Raw genomic sequence first — 26218 nt, forward strand, 5'->3', positions numbered from 1 at the left:
ACATTAATATACAGAAGAATGGAAAAGAAAATTAGAGGATGCATTGGATGATGATCAGTTTGGCTTTAGGAAAGGTAAGAGCACCAGATAGTTCTGATATTGCACTTGATAATGGGAGCAAGACTACAAAAAAATCAAGAGACATTCACAAGATTATTTGACCTGGAAAACGCGTTGAAGAATGTCAAATGAAACAAGATGTTTGAAACTTTGAGAAAAACAGAGGTAAGCTCTAGGGAGAGAGTGATTATATACAATATGTACAAGAGCCTTAAGGGAACAATAAGAGTGGAAGATCAAGAACTAAGTGCTCACATTAAAAAGGGTGTAAGGTAGGAATGTAGTCTTTCACCACTTCTGTTTAATCTATACATTGAAGAAGGAATGATGGAAATAAACGAAAGGTTCAAGAGTGGAACTGAAATTCAAGGCAAAAGATTACCAATGATAAGATTCACTGATGACATTGCTATCCTCAGTGAAAGTGAAGAAGAATTACAGGATCTGCTGAATGGAATGAACAGTCTAATGAGTACAGAATATGGATTGAGAGTAAATCAAAGAAAGTAATGAGAAGCAGCAACATTACAATTGAAGATCACGAAGTCAAAATAGTTAAGGAATTTCTTAACTAGGCAACAAAATAACCTATGACAGATGGAGCAAGGAGTACATAAAAAATGTACCAGCACTGGCAAAATGGGTATTCCTGGCCAAGAGAAGCCTACTAGCATCAGGCATAGACCTAATTTGAGGAAGAAATTTATGAGAAAATGTGTTTGGAACACAAAATGGTACGTTGGTGAAACATGCACTGTGAGAAAACTGGAACAGAACAAGATCAAAGCATTTGAGACGTGGTGCTACAGAAGAATGTTGAAAATTAGGTGGACTGATAAGGTAAGAAACGAGGAGGTTCTCCGCAGAGTCAGTGAGGAAAGGAATATGTGCAAAACATTGACCAGAAGAAGGACAGGATGGTAGGACATCTGTTAAGACATCAGTGAATAACTTCCATGGTACTAGAAAGAGCTGTGGAGAGCAAAAACTGTAGAGGGGGACAGAAATTGAATACACCCAGTAAATAACTGAGAATGCAGGTTGCAAGTGCTACTCTGAGACAAAGATGTTGGCACAGGAAATGAATTTGTAGTGGGCCGCATCAGACCAGTCAGAAGACTGATGACACAAAAGAAAGAGAGAGAGAAGGAAAAATTAAGCTGTTATGCAACACAGTCACAACAGGTGGTTTGGTATGGCAGTTTCAACTCGATGTTTTCCATTATGAACTTGTTTAACACTTTTCAAGGACCCATCAATACCCTCCAATGCCTTGTGAATCTTTAAATTGCAGACCTCCTCAAAGGTTCCCTCTTCACCCTTGATTACAATGAAAGTGTTACAGCAGACTAGTGCCCTGTTACGATATATCCAAGACTCCTTCTCAAATTGACTGACCAATCAAGCACTCTTTGTAGGGTAGGTGTAGGTACTACCTGATGGTTCCTTCCAGTCAGGAGCAGATGTAAACTGAGGTGACTCTAAAGGCATTCCACAAGCTGCTAAGAAAACAAATTTTGGCCCAAATTTGAGTCCCGTATGCCTGAACAAGCCTTATTCAACTGGAGGGGGGGGGGGGGGTGGCAGGGGATGGGGGGGAGGGGATGGGAGGGATGGGGGGGGGGGAGGAATGAGGGGCAGCTGCCCCAAAGGTTGCCCACTAGAAACTGTTTTACCTCAACAGCTATTCACTTCATCAGCATGTAGCACATCTTTATAGAAGTGTGCACCTTTCTTAAGGCCCAGGTGGTGAAGCCAATGCTTTCTTAAAGTTGAGTGGTGAAATCAACACCCTCATTATCTGAAATACATGACATTTCACTGCTGTGCCTAGAGATGGTCCCTGAAGTATGCCCACAGTTTACGATAGAAGAGATCTGGTGGCAATTGCCAGTTCCCAGTTCAGAAAACCTGGGATTACCTCACCCATACCCAACTACTTTGGTGGAGCTCACTGGGAAGAACATAGCCCTCCCTTCCCTAAGTTGTGCGACACTCTATTAGGCAGAAGCATGCAGTGCAGGTGTGTACATAGAGAACCGTGTTCCTCATAGAGCACTTAATGGTAAGACTCAGTTCACAAAGGCGGCTGGCGGAGGTGGTGAAGACTGCTGGCCTCACATGTAGGTTGCAAGCAGAGCTCACAATTTGTAGCACTGTTCCCAGAGTTGATCAGGGCCCTTTGCTTTGGAGCTGAGTGGAGAGTCTCAACCAAAGGCTTTCATTTACTCTGTGACGGTCATGACGCAGATTTCCAGACCTGCATTATCATGTGGGGATTTGTAGAACTCCTCTTCATAGATCAAGGGTGCACTGCACAAGGGAAGCAGCTACATGGGTAGCAGAGTACCTGTGGAGTGCACATAAGGCTTTTTAAGGCTAGACGGTAGTTTGAGGTGATGTGAGCAACACTCGTTACTCAGTAAGCAGCACGGGTAGTCAGATGGGGTTCAGAATAAAGACACTTCGACTGTCAAAATTTTATCAGTAAACTGATGAAGTATTCATAATAAAGTTCCTGAATTTATTGCTCTCCAGGGAAGTTCTCGTGTTCAAATTATTCTTGGAACCGAGAGCTGGTTGAAACCCCGGTGTGGACAGCTCTAAGATATTTAGTGAGTCAGGGAACATATATAGGAAAGACTGATTAGAGGCCACAGGAGGGGGACTGTTCATTGCAGTTGACACAAATATTGTCTCTACTGAGGTTGAAGTTGAGTGTGACAATGAAGTTACCTGGTCATGTATAACCAGTATAGGTGAAACCAAGTTAATTTTTGGATCCCCTAGGCTGTGGCTAAGCCATGTCTCCGCAATATCCTTTCTTTCAGGAGTGCTAGTCCTGCATGGTTCGCAGGAGTTCTGTAAAGTTTGGAAGGTAGGAGACGAGGTACTGGTGGAAGTAAAGCTGTGAGGATGGGACGTGAGTCGTGCTTGGGTAGCTCAGTTGGTAGAGCACTTGCCCGCGAAAGGCAAAGGTCCCGAGTTCGAGTCTCGGTCCGGCACACAGTTTTAATCTGCCTGGAAGTTTCATATCAGCGCACACTCCACTGCAGAGTGAAAATCTCATTCTGGAAACATCCCCTAGGCTGTGGCTAAGCCATGTCTCCGCAATATCCTTTCTTTCAGGAGTGCTAGTCCTGCACGGTTCACAGGAGAGCTTCTGTAAAGTTTGGAGGGTAAGAGACGAGGTACTGGCGGAAGTAAAGCTGTGAGGATGGGGCGTGAGTCGTGCTTGGGTAGCTCAGTTGGTAGAGCACTTGCCCGGGAAAGGCAAAGGTCCTGAGTTCGAGTCTCGGTCCGGCACACAGTTTTAATCTGCCAGGAAGTTTTAATTGTTGGATGTTTTTACCAGCCACCCAATTCTGCTGTGACAGTTCTAGAGTCATTCAAAGAAAGTTTACAGTCAGTAGTGTGTAAATATCATGATAATGCAGTATTAGTTGGAGGCAACTTTAACCTACCAAGTATAGACTGGGATGTCTATGGATTCATTGTGGGGAGTAAAAACAGACAGTAATGCAAAATACTTTTGAAAATTGTCTTGAGCAGCTAGCTCAGCAGCCAACACACAATGGAAATATCTTAGACCTTGTAGTTACAAATAGGCTGGACCTTATTGACAATATCAGCATAGAACCGGGTATTAGCAATCATGATGTCATTATAGCAAATATGATTATGAAAGTTAATAAATCTGCTAAAAAGATCAGATAAGCAATTATTAGTATCTCACTTAGGCAGTGAATTGACATTACTTAGTTCTAATAAGATGGATGCAGAGGAATTATGGGCAAATTTTAAGCACATTGTAAATCATGGTCCAGAGAGTTATGTGGATAGTAAGCGGATAAAGGATGGAAAAGATCCATCATGGTTTACTAACAAAATTCAGAAGATCCTGAGGAAGGAGACACTGTTGCACTCTTGGTTCAAAAGAGATCACACAAATGATGACAAGTGAAAGTCGGTAGAGACTTGTGCATCCATGAAAAGATCTATGCATGAAGTGTACAACAACTACCACCATCACACCTGAGCAAAGGATCTGGCAGAGAACCCGAGAAAATTTTGGTCATATGTAAAATTGTTATGTGGGTCTAAGGCTTCCATTCAGTCCCTTGTTGACTAGTCTGGTATAGCAATTAAAGATGGCAAAACAAAAGCTGAAGTCTTAAATTTCATGTTCAAGAAATCATTCACACAGGAGAAACATGCAAAAAAACACCATCATTTGACCATCGGGCAGATCCTCATATGGATGACATAGTAATAAGCACCCATGGCATAAAAAAAGCAATTTAAAGATTTGATAGCAAATAATTCACCACGTCTGAAAGGAATCCAAATTGGGTTTTACACAGAGTATTTTATGGCATTGGCCCCTTACCAAGCCTGCATTTATCATGAATCTCTCACCCAGCACAAAGTCCCAAGTGACTGGAAAAAAATGCAAGCGACTCCAGTATATAAGAAGGGTGAAAGAACAGACCCGCAAACTTGCAGACCAATATCCCAACTTTGGTTTGCTGCAGAATCCTTGAACATATTCTCAGTTTGAATATATTAAACTTTGTTGAGACTGAGAAGCTTATGTCCATGAATTAGCATGATTTTAGAAAGCATCACTCATGCAAAACTCAGTTAGCCCTTTTCTCACACAATATATTTCAAACTATGGATGAAGGGCTACAACCAGATTCCATATTTCTAGATTTCTGGAAAGCCTTTGACACAGTGCCCCATTGCATGCTTCTTAAGTAATAGAAACCAGTAAGTTGTCCTCGATGGTGAGTTTTCATCAGAGACAAGGGTGGCGCCCTCATAGCAGACACCCCCTTGTCATGGGCACCTTCAGTGCCAGGCGGGAGGGTTTGCATGCTTTGATGAAGTCAAGAGATGGGCTGGCGGTAATGTAGCTACTGGCAGGGTCACCGAAGCTGGAGTGATCTCGACTGAGGAGCCAGACGAAGTGTGTCCCACACCATAGGGTAGGGGGACTCTATAGGCTAGGTCTTCAACCCCTCTATGGAAGCTAACCCTGAAATGAAAGCCCAGTCCTTCACGTTCAGTGTTGAGTGCAAGGTTGAAACCCCTGCCTTGTAAAAAAGCTAATATTGTAAATAATTCAACAAGGGATGCCGGGCCACCCCTACAAAGAAAACTGTGCTAGGAGACAGGAATATGTTTTTATTGGTGCTTAAATTTGGAACATGGAACGTGCATATGGTGTTGCAAACAGGAGCGATGAATAGTGCTGCAGAAGAGGTGCTAAGGTATGGAATGGGAGTCATTACACTGAAGGAAATCAGATGGAAGGGAAGAGGAGAGATTTATAAGCAGAAATTCTCTCTGTACTACTCAGGAAAAGATGAAAGATGAGGGGAGTAAGGAGTTGGGTTTATAGTCTATGAGGATATGCGTAGATCTATTATTACTTTCAGCCCACATAACGAAGAGTATTTACTCTCCATATGAAATACGAATTCCACAATGTGACCTTTGTGACTGTATATGCACCAACAGAAGATTCAGATGAAGATACCATGGACATCTTCTATGACCAATTATAGGAGGTTAGTGACAGAATACCCAGATATGATTCCAAAATAGTTCTTGGCGATTATAATACAAAACTGGGAAAAGAAGAGGCGTTCAGAAGTGTGTTTGGTAAGTAAAGTCTGCATGATGAAACTAATAACAATGGTATGAGCATTGCCCAGTTTGCTTCTGCAAACAACTTGAAGGCAGTAACTACCTGTTTCCCAAGGAAAAATATGTACATAGGGACATGGAAAATATCAGGAACAAAGAAGCAAACCAAATAGTCCACATATTAACATCAAAGAGGTGGGCATCCAATATGGAAAATGTGTTCACTTTCCAAGGAGCTAATTCTGATTGCAACCATTACCTACTAGGAACCAAAATGAGACAGAACTGCCAAAGGAAGTAGTACCATAGTAAAGAAATGGAATATAGAATAACCGAAAGATAGGTGTACTGTTCAAGGAGTGCCAAAAGATATTCAGACAGAAGATACAAACAAAAGATGGTGGAGATGATATAGACAAAAAATGGAACTCTATTAAAGATGCCATTAGGAAATTAGGACAACATCACATGAAATACTGGGGGAAACAAGGAGGCTTAGGAATGAAGACTAATATGATGATGATTGCAGACAGGCAGTGGAACAGAAAAAGGAAGCAAGGCTGGAATGCTTGAAGCGAAATACTAGATCAAATCAGGCATTATATACGAAAAGAGAGTAGAGGCAGTAACAGTATGTAGGAGGAAAAAAAGGGAAGCCGTGAAGAGAAAGATACAGGAGATGGAAGAGCACTACCAAAGGAATGAAAGCAAAAAAATTCTACAAGAAAATTAAAGAACATAAAAATATTAGAGAAGGAAAGTTGGTACTCACCATATAGTGGAGATGCTGAGTCACGATAGGCACAACAAAAAGATTCACACAATTATAGCTTTCAGCCATTAAGGCCTTAGTCAACGATAGACACACATACACACATGCACACACACACTCACTGCAATACATCCTTTGTTCTCGTAACCCTCCTGGCCTCAACCTTCGTTAGTCACTGTCCTCACCAACCCAGCCTCCTTCCTGTTCCCATTCTCACACTACACAGCCATCATTTCACCACCACACCCAATCTTTTAATTTCTTTTTATTTCTGTCCTTTCCGCTACTCCACCCCGACCCCCCCTCCCCCCACTTTCTCTCCTGCCCTCTGTCTAAACTGCAGCACTTCACTGTCTGCCACCCCCACCATACTATCCCTCCCCCTCCCCACCCCAGCCTCCTCCTTACCCCCACCCATTTGCCACTCCCATCATGCACTGGTGCTGCTGCTTACAGTGTGGTTTCAGTTGCCTGAGACTGCACACATGTGTGCAATTTGCATTTGCGTGAGTGTGTGTGTGCATGTGTGTATGTATCTATTGCTGACAAAGGTCTTAATGGCCGAAAGCTATAACTGTGTGAATCTTTTTGTTGTGCCTATGGTGACTCAGCATCTCCACTATATGGTGAGTAGCAAATTCGCTTATCTAATATTGTTACATTCCATCCTGGAGTTACCATAGTTAGAAAATTTAAAAAGGAACTCAAGAATATAGACCAAGAAGAACAGTTTGTAAGGACAAAGAGGGAAAGTTGCTGACAGATAAACAAGATGTTCTGGATATATGGAAAGAATACTTCAAGGGAATTTTGGAGGGCAATCCTATCAGGAATGAGCAGCCACTCTATTATACTGCAGATCCAGAAATAGAGGAAGCAACATTAGAGGAAGTACAAAAGGCAGTGTTTTGTCTAAAAATTACACAGCACCAGGAACTGATGAAGTAACTGCAGAACTGCCAAAAATAGGGGAACTGATCTTCATAAGCAGATCCACAAACTTATTAAGTTGATATGGAATCAGAAAAGAATCCCAGGAGAACGCACCTTAGGTGCAATTCAACCAATACACAAGAAAGGAGACAAGACCTTTTGTTCAAATTACCAAGGCATTACCCTGCTGAATGTAACCTATAAGATCTTCTCTCGTATTGCTTACAACAGGTTAGCACCATATGCAGAAGACATTCTGGGGGAGTATCAGTGTAAATTTCAGCCTAATAGGTCAACAACAGACCAGATATTTGTGTTGAGGCAAATACATGAAAAGGCATATGAATATAACATTGAGCTTCATAACCTCTCCATCGACTTCAAGCAGGCCTTTGATAGTCTCTTTAAAGCACAGATGCTACATTATTTGCTGCTGCTTGGTGTACCATTGAAGTATGTCTCACTTAAGCAAGCATTATTGGCTGGTTCCACGGCTGCAGTGCAAGTGGATGCAGAACTGAACAACTGGTTTAGCATTAGTAGGAGTCAGATAATGGGATGCACTCTCTACAATGCTTTTCAATCAGACTCTTGAAGCGGCCATGTGGAAGCTTCAGATATCTGGTTAAATAGGCACAAAGTTGACTCAGATATGCGCTGTACAGGGTGGCAGCCAGTCGAGGAATATTTTAGGGAATTGGTTTAAAAAATTTATTTCAAAGGCCCAGTGAACTCTTTACAAGTTTTCTCTCAGAGTAACTTACATTGTATCTACGTGACACAAGTTGCCTGTCTTTAAAAACTGAGGCAGTTCTGTCCAGTTAAAGCTGCTGACAAGAGACGCCCTGAGACCTCTGCTGAAATTGCTAGCGAATTCACACCATTGGTTTTAGCCAATAGCATGCATGGGATACGGTCACATGTGTGGATGCTGGAGTGTTCTGCGGAGCGGAACAAAGTTGCCTCACTCTCTTGTAATCCAGACCTTGAGCAGAACAGACGTCTTTTTGGAAGACAGAGCCTCTGGCTCTGCTTTTCATACCTGACCACCAACGTAAGTTAATATGAACCACTTCCCCTTCCTTTGCCCATTTCAATTAATCATTCGACCTCCTAGACTGGCCTAAACTTGGTAGCTTCTGACCCATAGGCACATCCCATGTACACCATACTTTGAAATATATCCTCTTTATTGTGCCTAATTTCCTGTTTTGTCATTTAATGGTAGCCCTGGATTCCCACTCTCAAATCCCAACCGCTCGACCTCCTGCACACTGTCATCACGAGGCATATGTAACAACCTTCTCCCCTCTTCCCTGCCTATATACATTAACAGCGCATGTGCTGATGATGTACCAATTATTAGTAGAAGAAGGGTATCACTAGAGAGGACAATACGCAAACTGAAAGAAGCCTCAGAACCTAGAGGCCTTTCCATAAATGAAACAAAGACTAAGTACATGAATTTCACCAGGAAAGAAAATAATAACTTGGATAGACTATCAGCAAATGGTTACAATTTTGAACATGTGCAGAATTTTGTCTATTTGGGCTCTAATATAATAATATTAACAGCACAAATTCCATGTCAACTGAAATAAAACTGTGTAGCCTAAGTGGTAATAGATGCTTCCACACGTTTAAGAAATTGCTGGCTTCTAACGTTTAAGAAATTGCTGGCTTCTAGATTATTACACAGACAGCTGAAGCTGCAACTACGTAAAGTCATGATCAGGCCAGTTGTAACCTATGGGTATGAAACATGGATGCTAATGAGTGCTGATGAGCAGCAGCCTACAATATTTGAATGTGCAGTGCTGCACAAGATCCATAGGGAAGTTCAAGATAATAATGGTTTCTAGAGATCTAGGATGTATACTGAGCTGGATCACTGCATACAAGGAGCTGACATCATAAGAATTATAAAATTTAGAAGAATAGCCAGATTTTGGACTTTTCCTCAGGATGGATACTGGAAGAACAACTAAAAAGATTTTTGAATGGAGGCCATCCAGAAGAAGACAGAGGAAGGCCATGAAAACAGTGGATAGATGACGTGGAAGAAGATATAAAATTTCTCAGAGTACGAGGGTGGGGGAGAATGATGCTGGAGAGGGCAGAAAGGAGGATACTTATTGATGAGACTAAAAGCCACATGGGGTTGTAATGCCATGAGAAGAAGAAGAAGAAGTGATGAATTGCAGCTAGCTCTAAACGTGGAAAAATGTAAGGTAATGCTAATGAGTAGAAAAAACTAACTTATAATGTTTAGATACAGCATTACTGGTGTCCTGCTGGAAACAGTCAAGTTGTTTAAATATCTGGGTGTGTGTTACAAAGTGTTATGAAATGGAACGAGCATTTGTGAGAATTATGTTAGGGAAGATGAATGGTTGGCTTTGGTTTATTTGGAGGATATTAGGAAAGAGTGGTTCACTTTTAAAGGAGACCGCATATAGGACACCGGTGCGACCTATTCTTGAGTGTTGCTCAAGTGTTTGGAATCCATACCAGGTCAGATTTAAGGAAGGCATCAAAGCAATTCAGAGGTGGGCTCCTAGATTTGTTACTGCTAGGTTCGAACAACACATTAGCATTATGGAGATACTTTGGGAACTCAGATGGAAATCTCTGGAGGGAAGGCAATGTTCTTTTCGAGGAACACTGTTGAGACAATTTAGAGAACTGGCATTTGAAGATGAATGCTAAATAATTCTACTGCTACCAACATACATTGTGCATAAGGACCACAAAGATAAGATACGAGAAATTAGGGCTCATACAGAGGCATATAGATGGCCATTTTTCTCACACTATTTTCAAGTGGAACAAAAAAGGAAATGATTAGTAGTGGTATAGGGTACCCTCTGCAGAATATCTATGTAAATGTAGATGTAGACTCCTCAGAAGCCATGGAAGGGTGTAGTATCTTCTTTGAACCACTTGTCCACATACCTGATGAAAATAGAGAATGGATTAATGAAAGATAGATTGTACCAGGGCACCAGCTGTAAATAGAGATTAATGTGTGCTCTGCCTAAGTGACCAGTGTACTGAATGATGTGAGACAGATAAACTAATGAGTCAGTAGTACTTGGAGTGACAGTGTAGACACTACATACCAGATGCTCAGTCAGTTATAGACATAGAGCAGACTGAGATACTGCTGACGGACCTTGATGCTCCAGAAGATGACCAGTCAGTCAAGTCACCTCATTTACCCAAAGCTAAGGAGTATCTAAATTATGTCATGTATTTATTTGGCAAGTGATTTTTCCAGTTTAGGAGAAGATCCTGTGCATCTGGAGAATGCTCTGTCAAGAAGTGACAGAGCAGACTGGATAAAAGCCATGAAAGAGGAAATAAATCATTTCCAGAGCAATGGTTTTGGGAACTTATGGATCTACCGAGGAATGAAAGTATCTGTGGAAACAAATGGATATTTAAATTGAAAGGGAAAGCAGAAAACTACTGTGATAGATTTGTTGCTAAAGGATTTACCCAAAAATTTGGTATACAGTTGTAAGACGTAATACTCTTTGATCTCTCATTACTTTAGCTGAAATTCTTGATCTTAAGTTAATAATTGTATTAGTAAAGTGTTTTTCTAAGAATAGTTAAACAATGAACATCGAATTCCTTTAACCATTTTTATGACATCGAGGGTTCTGTTGGACTATCACAAAATCCAGCGCTGCATTCTAGATTGAAACAATGTTCATTCCAAAGTACATATTATTAGACAATGTGTGAAAATAAGGAAGACTTGCAGTCAATGGAAATGCCTGCTGGTGTGTTAACTAAAGCGCTTGCTATGGAGCATCATATGTATTTTATTCATAAGTAAAATTGTCCCCACATTAAGTGGTAGTGTTGTATGTTGGTAGTCTGACTCCTTCTTTCATCTTTGCTGTAACTGTCTATGAGACACTGGACTATCTTTGTGTTAGTTGCTTCTTCGTCACACTGCATATATGATGTAACGCTGATGTGTGAATACAACTATTATGAATGATATAATTATTATTTATCCATCTCATCAAAAACAGCTGTATGTTCTAACAACTTGCTACAAGCTATCTGTAGACACTTGAGGAATAAAGGAGAACCCTCATCTGGGAGCAGAAGCATTGATTCGTCGGCCAGCGCTTTCTAGCTTCGCACATGCACTACTATCTCTTCCATCTGCCAAATGCAGCACTGGCATTGTGCATCCATCCAGTGCCATGAAAGGTCATAGATGTGTATTTGCATACATGTGTATGTGTGTGTGTGTGTGTGATGTGTGTATTTGTACTCTAGCTCAAGAAAGGATATACTCAGAAAGTTAGCAAGTTTTCTTTCTTTTTTTCCTGTACTATCAACAGCTCAATGCTTCTGCTTTTTGATGAGTGGTCTCCTTTACTCTTAAGAATTTACATTCTATCAGAACTTTCCTAGTATAATTATAAGCTATTTGTGTTTACTGAAGCTCCTAATATGAAAAATGCTGCTGCTTCCTCAGCTGTATTAAACAGATGGTGTTCAGCAACAATTTCTACCTTAATTTCTACATGACCACACTGATATTCATCATACAGCAAATTATATGTAATTTTTTTTGGGATGGGGAGGTATGTGGGCGGGGGGGATGGAGACTCACCATACAGACACAATTTTTAATTTTTCTGTGAACTTCATCACAAACCACTTTCACAAACATATTTTCATTACCAACACTGTATTATGTGCGTGTTTGGGGGCAAGGGGAGGGGCCGGTTGGCAGAGGGGGTCAGGGGTGAAGCTCAATGCCATGGTCTGTGCTAGATCACAATGACACCGTAATGCAGAATATCATAAACACAAAATTTCAATTATTCTCGACATACAAATAAAGGATTTGTTTTGGACAGGCAACCGATATTTTATACTTCCAGTCGTAATGTCATGGGAACAATTACAAATAATAAGACAACACTATTCATCTTGATTACTGGTGCTTACAAATAGTATTGGTACAAATGAAAGTGTTGTATTCCTTTGTAAGGAATTCCTTCATACTATAAAAAAAGGAATTTTTAATGTTCATCATCATTGAGTTGTCTGCCTTGCACCAGGTTTTGACTGCATAGCCCTCCATGCTTCTCTCTCTTCTGTGGTCCTCTTCATTCTTTGGTGCCCTCCTTGTGGCCTGCTGACATCATCCACTATCTGGAACCTTCTTCTGCCCTTCACTCTCTTTCCCAGAATGAAACCTTCAATTGCCTCTATTAGAAGGCAATCTCTTCTTAGATTGTGGCCTATCCAGTTTAGTTTCCTATTCTTCACCATCAGCAGGATCCTTCATTCTTCTCCAACTCTCCTCAGTACTTCTTCATTCCTGACTTTATTATTCCAGCTGATCTTCTCCATTCTATGCCATATCCATATTTCACAAGCTTCAATTCTCTTATCATCCTGCTTTCTCAAAGTCCACATTTCTGCTCCATACAAGTCCACACTCCATATTGAGCACTTAACCAGTTGATTCCTTAATTCATTGTTTAAATAATTAGTTAGGAGTCTTTCCTACTTCTGAAATGCCTCTTTCGCCAGATCCATTCTCACTTTGATATCTTGTTGACAATCCATGTCTTCTTTAATCCAGCTTCCCAATGATGTCTGACCCCAACTTAATTTTCACTTTTCTTTTCTTTAGCCCTATGACCATGCTTTTGATTTTCTTTTTATTAATTTTCATACCATGTGATGCACAGGCTTCATTCAGGTCATTTAGCATTTGAGTCAGTGTCTCTTGATTATCTACAAGGATCGCCATGTCATCTGCAAATCTTATACATTCAATTTTCCAACCACCTATCATGATGCCTCTTGTGCCATCCAAACAGCTTTCCAGTACTTCCTCCAGATATATGTTAGGTAGGATCAGCGAGAGACAACAGCCTTGTCTAACACATCCCCCAAGCTTACTGTCTTCTGAATCCTATTACCTATTCATACCTGAGCTTTCTGATTAATGTACAGATTTGTGATCAATCTTCTCTCCTTCCACTTTACTCGCTTGTCTTTCAAGGTAACTAACAGCTTATCCCACTGCACTGTATCAAAGGCCTTTTCAAGGTCTATGAAGACAGCATACACTTCTCTGTCCTTCTCTATGTATCTTTCGCTGATGATTCTTAAAAGTCCAATGGCATCTCGTGTTCCCTTTCTCCTTATGAAACCATATTGTTCTTCACCAAGTGCTTCTTCCAGCATACCATATAGCCTCCTATTCAGAATTCTAAGAATTACTTTAGCTGCCTGCAATATTAGGATGATTGTCCTGTGGTCTTCACACTTTTTAGGATTATTAGTCTTTGGGATTGGGACTATTATACTTATGTGAAAGTTTTCTAGCCATTCCCCTTTGTCATAGATGTAGTTGCAAAGGGAGGTCAACTCATATTCGCCTGTTTCTTTTAAACTCTTTAAGATTTCTGCTGGAATGTCATCTACACCACACACTTTGTTGTTTTTAAGTTCTCCCAATGCCTTATTTACCTCTGAAGCTAGGATAAAATCTCCTTTTTCATCTTCATTTACTGATTCTTCTTCCCAATCTGCAGTTTGGAAGGTCTTTGATCTGCTTCATAGAGAGTTTCAACATATTCTTTCCATCTATTCTGAACAGCATGTGGATCACTTAAAAGAGTTCCATCTTTCCCTTCTATCTCCATATTTGTTTTGTTCTTCCTTCCCTGAAATACCATTTCCTTGGCTACTCGATACATCTTTTCATAATTTCCCTCTTTTCTCTAGTGTCTCAATTTCTGAGCAGATTTCTCTCATCCATTTTTCCCTGGACTGGTCAGTTACTCTTCTCAGCTCATTGTTCAGTCTTCTGTATTGCCTTTTTCCTCCATCAGTTTGTGCGCTTTTCCATTTTCTATTCTGCCATCTTCAAGATTGTGTCATTGGTAACCCACGGTTTCCTTCTCCACCTGCACTTCGCCAGACCAGTAACATCTTTACTGGTTGCTTTCAGGGTGTCTCTGAACTGGTTCCACTGTTCATTTATGCCCTCTGTCTTTTCTCTTATTTTCCACTTGTCTTGGAACTCTTCTTATTAATGTTATAAAACATTTATTGGTGGTATAAGTAACTCCTTCAAGGTCATTTCATAGCAGTTTCCACTGAGTTATAAGGCTGAGGATCCAATTCAAATGTCCTCCACATAGAAATGCATTGAGATACAGCTATATATTTTAAGAACAGAAACCAGCTAATAGGAATTTATGAGGCATGTTTTGAAAGTAAGTGTATTAGATTTTCAGATTTAAAAAAAAATGGTATTTTAAAAAAATTACAGACTATTATTGATACACTTGTTGACTATTTTTCCACGCAACTGCAGTCCTGTTCAGTGCATGTGGTGAGCCACGGCACTAGCTTCCTTATGTCCTCCTCGAGGAACTGCCCTGCCAGCCCCTTTCCCCAAACATTCCTCTCATCAGTATTCTCCTCCTTTTGTTCTGAACTCTCCTTTTGTGTCTCACAGTATTGTTGTGCATTGATGCTCTTCCCCTGAGGCAGAAAATTGACCAAAATCATGCCTTTTCAGCATTTTACTTTAAGTTTCATGTTCAGCATGCGTTTCCTCTGTGAGATATAAGAATCTGACACTAACATTTTTTTTTTATTTATTTATTTTCTTTTTTTTTTTTTTTGCTTCAATTTTTTGAGTTCAACTTTGATTCAGATTATTTAGCATTGCTATTCCATGTTGGATAATCAAATATTCTTCTTTTGGTGATTAAAACTATGGTCTTTCTAATGAGCCCAGTTTGTAAAGATTTTTAGAGCTCAGTTTTTTGCAAAATCAGGTCAAAAATACTGGATTTTTTATATTTTTACAAAATCTTCAAGTTTGCACTTCATTTATTCAGTACTGGAAAGTGTTACATAAATGAAACTTTATATTTGAGAACCTTGTGTTGTCATGTTATTACATGCCAAAATTCACGTTTGTCATATCTTTAGGCCCTGAGAGCCAAACTTCAAAATTTTTTTAGGCACCGATTTTTTTGGGCGATTTTGTCTAAACTTTTCTAGCTGAATATGGCTTGTAAAATTCGTTTCGTTACTATTCTTAAGAGAACGCATAAAGTTGCACAAGATACCCAAATTTCATTTGTTTCAACAAAAAATTGTCCAAAATATAAGAGCCCAAATTTGCCAGGAGGATTAAATGTTCTGGGAAGTGAGTGTAATAAGGCACAGATCTTTGAAAAGCATCTCCAAGATGCACCATTATCTAGTTTATTCAGTTCACAGCTGCTGAAAGAATAGGCCTATAGTCGCAGAGAATACTGGTAGAAGTAAAGCTGCGAAGGTGTGTTGTGAGACATACTTGAATAGCATTTGCTCATGGAAGGCAAAAGTACCAGTTTCGAGTCCTGGTGCAGCACACAGTTTTAACCTGCCAGGAAGTTTCAGAATAGCTATTGTTATTTAGCTCTGTCTCTTTCCATCTAGGTTAGAAAGGGGACCACAAACAATAACAAATGTTGTTGGACACCACATTTTGTGTTCCACATTCTGAGTTTTGTTTTGTTCCTCTGATGAACTTAGTTAATGTGAGTCTCTGGTTTCTGTTATGAAGTTAAAGACCCAGTCATGCAGGTAGAAAACACATAATGTCATAATATTGGGAGATCCCAAGTAGAATATAAAGTTGAAGGTACTGGAGAAGTGAGAAAACACCAACAGGATATGCAAGGAGAACTTCAGCAAAGTTCTGAAGGTGGGAGACGACGCACTGTTGTAAATAAAGCTCTGGAAGGAAGGCTTTGCTTGGATAGCTCACCTGCTACACCACTTTCCCACAAAAGGCAAACGTCCCAGGTTCAAGTTTTGGTCTGGCACATAGTTTTAATCTGGTAGAAAGTTTCAAATAAGTACACACTCCATGCAGAGTGAGAATTCATTTTGGAAACAATCCCCTAGACTGTAGGTAAGCCATGTCTCCTCATTAGCCTTTCTTCCAAGAGTGCTAGTTCATAAGATATGTAAGAGAACTTGTGTGAAGTTTGGAAGATAGGAGATGAGGTATTCGCAGAAGCAAAGCTGTGAGGGTGGGTTATTAATCATGTTTGAATAGTTCAGTCAGTGAGCACTTGACCATGAAAGGCAGAGGTATGAGGTTCGAGTTCTGGTGTGGCTCGCAGTTTTAACCTGCCATTAAGTTTCAGGACAGCTTTTGTTGTTTAGCTCTGTCTCTTCCTCTACTGAGGATCCTTTGTGAAAGCCAAACTGAGGTGCAGTTAGCCAGTTATGCTTAAAAAAGTGCCAGTATTCTTCTATAGACCACATTCTCAGAAACTATTGTAGTCTGAAGTAGTGAAATTGGTTTGTAATTATTGTTAATTTTTCTAACTCCAAGGGAAATTTGTAACTGAATTGAGGATTTTTTGGTAAGGCAGATGCAGCACGTAATCTTGTATGAGGAGTCACTGAGAGATGTAGAAATAACTCCATCTGTGCCACAGGGAAGTGGCTTGGGTTTCTGGCTGTTAATTTTAGATATTAATGACATCAATAATAATAATAATAATGATAATGATAATAATAATAATAATAATTCATGACTTTTCACCAATTATGCACTTATCTATGATGAACACCTGTCTGAAATTAGCTACAAAAACATTCATTCAGATGTTGGTAAGATTCCAGGGTGCTGCAAAGACTGTCAACTTCCTTCAAATGTTCAAAACCGTAAAATGGTTCATTTCATAAAACAAAAAATTAATAATTTAGGACTAACTTTAAACGGGGAAGTTAGGATTACACTATAACTCACTACATATCACTTCCGTAGAGATCACGAAGTCTAGACTAGGCTAATTGCAGCACACATGGAGGCATTCTAAGCAATCATTCTTTTATCCCTCCACACGCGAATGAAACAGGAAGAAGCAGTAACAACTGGTGCAATGGAAAGCACTGTCCCATATACTTCATAGTGGTACACAGACTATAAATGTAGAATTTTAAAGGTTTCTGTCACAACTGTATATTTACAACTGTCAGAAAACAATGAACTTCTATGGGATAAGAGTTTCCTTGACTAGTTCTGAAATCAGTTGTATGAGTTGGTTGCCTATCCATTTATAATTCTTTATTTCTATTTATGAGTAGCTTGTTTTCTCCAACACGTTTAATTACTTCCTCCACTTCATACACGTTTTCGTTTTTAAGATTCTAAACAGTTCAACATTTAGACTGTCTGCACAAAGAGTGACTGGAAAAAAATGCAACTCCAACTGGCTGATAAAGTAACTCTGGAATGAGAAACTGTAGCTGGTGTGTGCGAGTTTGAAGGAGAGTAAGTACAGTATTATTTGTTGCACCCAGCATCTTCTGGTTTGTGTGAATGAATACAAAACAAATTCTACTTCTAATATGTTGTCGATTATTTTTGTTTTGAAAATCAAGATGTCATTAGATTTTGGTATACGTACTGATACGGAAATGTGATTCTGGCATTTTGTACTCCTTAAATCATTTGTATTTGTGGACTTCTCTGTTTAAACAAATAGATTTATGGCATTTCTGTAGTTTTCTTGTCATTTTCACTGTTTGTTTGCACACGACAACGTAATTTTATTGAACGGCACAAGCACTGATAGTCACACAAAAGAATACGGTAGGCCTTGCTTTCATTATGATTTATGTTTTTTGTGCATTTGGTCCCATTGGTGTACCACCAATTTTATTGTAAACAGCAGATGCACAGTACACTTGATACCTGTCGTACTAAACTGCTTTCACACCACACTTTCTATCAAATCCACCAGCAAAAGCTTGGGAACTTGTAGCTCTAGAAAATGAGATAATTTCCTTGCTTCCCACCGTACAAAACCAACATTCACAACATGCTCATATTTTTTCAGATGAAAGCAATCCAGAGCTGTATTCAAGAACACAAGGAAACTCAGACCACTCGACAATGCAGATGCCAAGTTGTTGCTCCTGCTTGTCCAAATGAGCCTGCCCTCGCTCGTGTTGGTGCAGTATAAGCGGTGCACGTTATTCCTGCAGTACCTGGGGTTTAGGAATGGGGGTGGTGGCCTCTCATTGTGGATTGTCCTAAGGGACGTCCTGACTCTGTTACAGGGTGTTACTCCCACAAAGGTCAGGTCAATAAGTGGTCAGCCTGTGATGGATTTGGTGGACCAGGTCCCTGATGAGCCAGTTTTTGGACCATTCAACCTGTCCATAGAAGACATGCACTGACTGTTGAAATCGGTCGCGGAGCAGCAGGATGCCAGTCTGCTTATGCAGTCGAGCTGTGGAGTAGAGCCATGGCAGGTGCATAGCAAGCCTGAGTGCCCAGTTCTGCACCCTCTGCAGTGCGTTCATGTGTGTGAGATGCCTTGTCCCAGACCACAGCTGCGTATTCCAGCATGGGACATACCAGTGCCAGATACAGGGTAAGGCCACGGTGGGGAGGCAGAGCTGATGATGGGTTGGGCAGGGGATACAGGATGTGTAGGTGCCCTATTGCTCTGCTCCTGATGTCCTGAATGTGAGGCTTCCAAGTGAGTTTCTGGTTGAGGGTGACACCAAGAAAATGGCCAGTCTTGCTTCAGGGAACAGGGTTTCCCATGATGGTGACTGGCGGGAGACCAGTAGGGAGTAATCTTTGTGTAAAGACCACTGCCTGACTCTTCGCGGCGTTTTGATTAAGGTGCCATTTGGTTGACTACGCACTGAGGGCCTCACAGTTGTGCTGGAGAAGATGTCTCATCCCCACCGTCATCATGCTCCGCACGAATAGTGCAGTGTTGTCAGTGTATAGGGCCAACTTCACTGGCGCCATGTGCGGCGCATCAGTGGTGAAGAGGGAGTATAGCAGAGGCACTCCAGCATGTAATGGACGGTGGGCCAAAGTGCCATCACCCAGCCAGATGTGGAACATCCTGTCAGCCAGGTAGGAGCAGAGAAGGACTCCATGCGATGTCAGACCCCATGCACAAAGAATTTGTACACGAGGCCGTTGTGCCACATGAAGTCTAAGACCCTGGAGACATCCAGTAATACTGCCCTGAGGAATTCCCAAGTCTCCAGAATGCACATGGCCTCTTCCACCAGCTGCATCAGTTTGTGTACGGTGGAACAGCCACTCCTAAATCCGACTTGTTCATCTGGGATGGAGTAGACGCCTGGTGTATAGGCTCTTGAACAACTTGAAGAGCAAAGGCAGCGGGTTGATGGTCAGTAGTTCGCAGGATGGCATCCTTGTTCGCCTTGGGGATGGTCACCAACTCTGTGTGTTTCCACTCAGTGGGGTAGACCCCGGAATGAAGGACGTGATTGAAGATACCAGCGAGGATGTGATTTGTGATGCCATCAGCGCCTCCAGCCTTCTTGGTATTGAGCACCCTCAAATGTGCGGACACCTCCTCTTTGGAGATGGGGTTCATCTCATCCCCCTCGTCCCTGGCTTCCAGGAACACAGGGAGTTGCTTCTCTACTCAGCAGAGGTGGTATTCTTCTATGCCATCTTTCACCAGGATGAATGACAATTCAAAGTGGTCCGGTAATGCCCCTGCTTTGCCATCAGGGCTGCAGACCACTTCCTGGCCGGCATGGAGTGCTGGAATACGCTGTTGTCTGCGCAGACAGTATTTGACTATGCCCCAGGTGCTGTCATCCTTGGAACTGAGGGATGCAACCAGGTCAGCCCAGACACTGCTTCTGTTGGCCTCAACTGCAGCCTTGATTCATCTCTGCAAATGGCTGAGACGTTGCTTCATTGCTGGTTGGCGGATGAGCTGCTACTCCCAGAAGACTCTGTTTTTCTCCTGGATTGGATCTCGGATGAGAGGTGGGAGACTTCTGGAGAAGTCCCTGGGCTCCTATGGAGGGAGAGGGGAGACTGCATCAGCTGGTAGGGGAAAAACAGCAACACAGCATCTGCACCTATGTCAGTGGGGTCCAGGGAGTCTGAAAGTAATTGCAGGACATTATCGTGGAACCGCTCAGTGATGTTTTTTGGCCACAGTGGGGTAAGAGCTGCTCCGGCAACATCAATACTGAAGACCACCGGCAGGTGGTCCAATGATGGAGCACACTGGGCGGCAGCAGTCGTGTGGTGCTTGATGTCCTTGATAAGGGCAATGTCAAGCATGTCCAACTGCCCTCGGGTGGGGTAAATGGTGTGGTTGTGTGGACCCATGACCAGGGCGCTGTTCCTCTGGGCAGCACGATGAAGTTGACAGCCACTGATGTTCAAGAGGCAGGAGTTACATTCTGGGTGCTTCGCACTGAAGTCACCCGCAATGAAGACCCAGCCCCCTGAAGGCCAGCAGCACATCAATGCCCACCTCCTGAAGATGCCCGCGAGGTGGCCTGTAGGCAGCCACGAATGTGAACTGCCCAGCAGCAGTGGAGACATTCACTCCTGTAGCTTCCAGGGTGGCAAGGTCCAGAAGTGGCACCTTTGGGGCCGCCGCTAGCAGGGTGGTGTCAGCTTGTACCAACACGCCTGGCAGGGCTCCTGACGGTACTCTGTCCTCTTGAGCGGCCGCGCCACCAATAGTCATCAAGTAATCAAGTACTGCTGGAAAATGTGGAATGCGCACTCATCAGCATCGCATCCCGAGTAGTTGGCGCCGGACAAGCATTGCGTAATAGCATACACTTGCAGCGCATTTAGCGGGCAGGTGTCCATGAAGAAATCTGAAGCATCATCCTTTGTCTGCTGGGTCATCATAAATAGGGGGCTGGATGGGGCCTCCGATGGGGCTGATTCAGTCGCCTGAGCCCATCCCACTGAAAGGTGATTCGCCACACCCTTCGTCTGAGTAGCGTGCTCCTCTACATACAGCACACTAACTCAAGATTGCCCCGCCAACTCGCTGGCAGCTGGTTGGTAGCGCGTTGCAAGCTATTTGCTGGTGAGTCACTCTGCAGTCGCGCCGTCTCCAAAAGGCCCATTCAACTTAACAGTAAAGGCCATCCGCACATGGACGGACCGAAAACGAACGCAAAGGGCAGGCCTACATCGACAACTGTTTGCTGTCTAGTCGGCAATGCAGTTCTGTACACGGAACAGCTCAGAACTTTTTTTTGGTTGGTTTGTGGGGGTTAAAGGGACCAGACTGCTATGGTCATCGGTCCCTAGCTCAGAACTGAGAAACTACAGTGCGAGATAGGTGGAGAGGTAGTACTGTTTGTCGCAGCCAAGCATCTTTGGTTTCTCTCGACATGTGGTTCTCTGTTATTATAATAGATTAATTAGAATACGAAGAAAACTCTGGATTAATCCGCACATCCAGTGAAATATAAACGGCAGGCTAAATACAGCAAACAAGGAGCTGTAACAGACATATATGAAATTCATACTTTTTGTAGGACAACTGAACAGTGCTACAGCGATATGGCCTATTTGATTTCTTCAGCTATAAAACATCGTTACTTTTGTTTTAAAATCCAAATATCTTTAGTTTTATGTACACGGAAATGTGGTGATGGTGGTCTGTGCTGGTTAAATCATTTCTATGTGAACACCATTATATTTACACGTATCGAAGATTTGTGGCTTTTCACTGTTCGTTCCCACGCGACAGTGTAATTTTACATAACGACAAAGCCTGCTAGTTACATCACAGTTATTTACATTTGCTTCCATTGACGTCTCGGTAATTTTATTTTAAACAACAGATGAACAGTACATTACACGTCATATAAAATTCCTTTCCCTTTTAATAGAAACAGCGCGGTGTGAAATGCCTCCCGCAGTAGCCTGGGAACTAGTACTTCCCGTGCAAAGCCAAAATTCACAACTTGCTAGTTTATCTTCAGGTTAAACCAATACAGAGCTGCGATCGAGGAAACGAAGGAACTCTGAGCGCTTGGTGACGTAGGCATCGAGTCGCTGGCAACTGGATGGCAAACGCGTTGCAAGGTGACTGGTGTGTCATTCAGCAGTCGCACACCGTCTGCAGAGCCCTGTTTAACCATACACGATTACAGGAAGTGATTAGCTGCTGACCTATTATCAACTGACGTCGGTAACGAGTTGTATTTGTGTTGCTCCGTGTGCAGTGGACGTAAGTGATTCGTAAGCGGCCAGTTACCAACTCGTTCTCGTCAGAGGGTTTCATTTTCGAGTCGCATCGTGTGTGGAGAGTGTCACAGTAATCCAGGGGCGCCGACTTTCCAAAATTTCTGTGGGTGCATATCGATGACGGAATGTAATATATGTTTTCTGGAGGGTTCTGGTATTTTTGAAAATTATTACCTTTCATTTATATCTTTTATGAACACTGCCTGTGTCATAAAGATCTGTGCTGTGATAAAGTAAAATATACCGGTACTATAAGCACGCTTTCAGACTGCCATAGCTTCGAAGGCACATTCTCGGATTCGAAAAGGTTTAAAAAGTCAGCCAACCAGTAGAAAACCAAAGGTTTATTTAGCCCTCGACCTAGATTTCGATATTTATAAAAATATCTTCATCAAAAGGATTGGGCCTTGGAGGTAAACTACATTAGCTGAAGCCGAGTGGCTCTTCTCATATATAAAACAGACATAAAAACCAGAACCATCACATGCCATGGCTTAAGACAGCAGCCAGATTGCACTCAGCGTACATCAGAATGAATGCACAACTGAATTCGCCCACTGATAAATGCTTTTGTCTACATAAAATTAAAACAGACGCCCAAAGAATGAAATATTCACGTAACGTAAGTATTCACCATGCCAGTGACTACGGCCTTTAACACGGTGAAGAGCTAAATAAACCTTTGGTCTACTACAACTGGTTGGCTGAGTTTGTTCAGCCTCTTCAAATTTCTACAATTGCTGAATCGCAGCCATGTTAAAGATTTTATTCTTGGATTCCTTATTTTTTTGGCTGAACATGCTTTCCACTGTTGCCGGTGTCAGTAATATCCATCTGTGATGACGACGGCAAAATATATGACAAATTAATCCGCGTTCCACAAGAGTCTAATAGTCGCGCAACGTTTGAAAGCTCCGAAATTTTTTGCCTGACGAAGACCTTTTGCTCCATGCAACGCGTCAATAGAGCCTTCTTCAGTCTACAATATAAGCTCCCTCGTTCTTCGAAGCCAATGCCGCAACAAACAATCCGGATTATGTGAAAACAATTTCTGTTACATCTAAACCACATCACCTGTTATGTTTTAGAAAAAAGAAATGACTACTAACTTAGTTTGTAACAGTCGACTTCCTTGTACCTCCGATTATTCTTTATTATTGCATAACATTGGCCAGTAGACATTTTAAAACAGTTGTTGACAATGGAGTGGGCGTACAGTACGGTAGCGAGTCACTTGTAAGGAAACATAAAAGCAAGCTGAAAAGACGGGATTTCATTCTCAGTATAGTGCAACTATCATTCTAGGAAGTGCCTTTTACTTGTCCAGGGAAAGGCAAGGAACGTTCGGGGAGTGTGATCCTTGGTTGCCTTTGCTCAAAGACATCTGAAACGAACAAATAGGTTTTAGAGGTCAGAATTTTAACATCCATCCCAGTGTTTTAATAGTTCATTACTTTTTGATAAAGGAAAGTGAGAAATATTTACTTCATTTTTATCAAACTAAAAATTTTGTGCGCGCACCCACAAGATTATGTAAGTTTGTACGAGACCCGGGGCACCCACGTAGTCGGGGCGTATGCAATTATCTTCTCGTTAATGTGATCCGACATGCCTTCCACAGTCACGACACCTTAACTTCATTTTTTTGTAAAACAGAGCGCACCTGTATATATTTTTTGACTTCTCATTTTTTATCACTACAGCAGAAATTACCCATTTTAATACTTTCACAATACACGCAATTTCCTCTGTCCAGTAACAAGTACTAGGGCAGGCAAATTTTCAATGGCCTTAATATTTACAAACAATTGTGTGCTTCTTACCTGGTATATGCCACGGCCACCGTGTATAATGCTTAGCATACTATTCGCGTTCTCGTGTAATTCGATATCCGTCTAAATCTACTTTTTAATTACGGTGGTGGTTGTTTTGTACATAAATGTATTCTTCTACATCAAATTCGAATACAATAAGACAAATGATGAATCTGTTACTGCATCATTACGGGATTTTTGTGTTCACCTTGATGCCAGACACCTTTAATCTCCAAACTAGCCGTAGCAATAATTCGCCCTCATCGGTTTGTTTTTTTAATTCTGAAGCACATGAAATGTTGATTTTCACACAAAATTTCGTTATCGGTAATTGTAAAATGTTATGATTAGTTTTGTGCCTCTGTATCGACATTTTTTTTCTTTTTCTTACTTGACAACATTAAGAACACTTTTTTCCTTATAAGCATGACACTGCAGTTATCATTTTGGTTTGTGAAGTTACGTTGCCCTGCAACATTATCTATACACATCTGTAGCAAGTTAATATTTGTAGCTAATATGCCGGGCCGAGACATGAACACAGTCATGGTGATGAAACCGCCACGCTGGTGAATCGATTCATAGCTTCCAACTTCTTTGTAGTTCTTACAGTCCTATGGAAACTAACTTTGCGAACTTACCGACAACGAGTAATCATTTTATCGTTTGCATGTATTTATTTTATCATTTTGTGACTTTCCTTACGTACTTCTTCAGATATATCTCACAGTTTGAAAAGCAAAATAAAAATCAACTACAACTTCCTTGCGAAAGTAATTTCAAGTCCCGGTTCAGCATAACCTCCTTAGTATTTGTAATCATATGATAATCTAACACAGCGAGTGCTTTGTCAGATTCCAGACGATAGACCATCATGTTTTTCTTTACTTACCGGTATCATGTTATTTGGGTTACTGAAACTGTAGCGTGTACAGAAAATGCCGGGCTGTATTCGAATAATAAAGGTATTGATCATGCTGTTCACTTTGTTTCGTTGTTTATACATACCTGTATAAATAGTTCGTTGCTGGAACGCGTAAGAGCATTTTCACCGGTCCGTTTACTGGCAAGCCACTTTTCCGTAACATCATTTGTACGATTCCAACCATTGCAAATCGGTCTGTGGCCGATGGTAACAACTGACTGATAAGAAATTCTGATTCTACCGTGTCAAACAGTTCTAATGTTTATACAGACATCGGATTGAGTCACGCCCTGTCAACAAACAGCAGAGAATCACGTTTACAACTACGAATCCGGTATCTAAAAGGAACCTTACTTCTTCCCTGAGACGCGCGGTTCATTTAATAATGGAATGATACGGTATCAGGTATTATTCGGACGATACCTGTGGAATGCACAGCGTCAACAGTGACTCGGCAGACTTATTTTGCCTCTAACTGATAGCTATATATGACGCAAGGTACGTCTTACTGTGCTCATAAAGATGGATCTGTGCGAAATCGTGTATCCATACGAATTACCGTTCATTGGACAAAATTATCGAAAACCACGAAAACTTCAGCGTAAAGCGTATGTCGCCATCGCCGAGGGAGCACACACGGCCGGCAGCTGTCACAGGCTGCTTCCGTTGACACACTGTGTGTGTCTGTGTGTGTGTGTGTGTGTGTGTGTGTGTGTGTTTTTCAGCCCTTGACGTGTATCTACGACTTCGCGGCGAGCCGTGCTTCGGCGGGACAAATATCAGTGGTGTTCAAACGGCGCGCAACACGAAGGCAACTTTATCTTTACAGCCAACCACTACACTATAATATCATTGGAATAATGATGTATTAACACAATGAAATTAAAAGCGACTCCAAAAAGGAGAGATTAACCACAGTACTTAATTTTCTTCGATGGTTTTTGCCTCTAATAACCATTCAC

General features: G+C 41.5%; 1 protein-coding gene across 5 annotated transcripts in view; it reads right to left on the reverse strand.

Annotated features, from left to right (window-relative positions):
• The window catches only part of LOC126419339 (NADH-ubiquinone oxidoreductase 49 kDa subunit-like), a 184537-nt gene extending 158665 nt beyond the window's left edge, over nucleotides 1–25872 (reverse strand). For 2 of the 5 annotated variants that reach the window (XM_050086524.1, XM_050086522.1), the window contains exons 1-2: nucleotides 25680–25872; nucleotides 25340–25546 (exon numbers count right to left, since the gene is read on the reverse strand). In XM_050086524.1, coding sequence (XP_049942481.1) covers nucleotides 25340–25440 — 101 coding nt within the window. In that variant the 5' untranslated portion in view covers nucleotides 25441–25546; nucleotides 25680–25872. The other 3 variants (XM_050086520.1, XM_050086523.1, XM_050086521.1) reach the window with 3 other exon arrangements.
• Between the last annotated feature and the right edge of the window lie 346 nt (nucleotides 25873–26218).

The sequence above is a fragment of the Schistocerca serialis genome, chromosome 9, assembly GCF_023864345.2.
Source record: "Schistocerca serialis cubense isolate TAMUIC-IGC-003099 chromosome 9, iqSchSeri2.2, whole genome shotgun sequence".
Lineage (NCBI taxonomy): Eukaryota > Metazoa > Arthropoda > Insecta > Orthoptera > Acrididae > Schistocerca > Schistocerca serialis.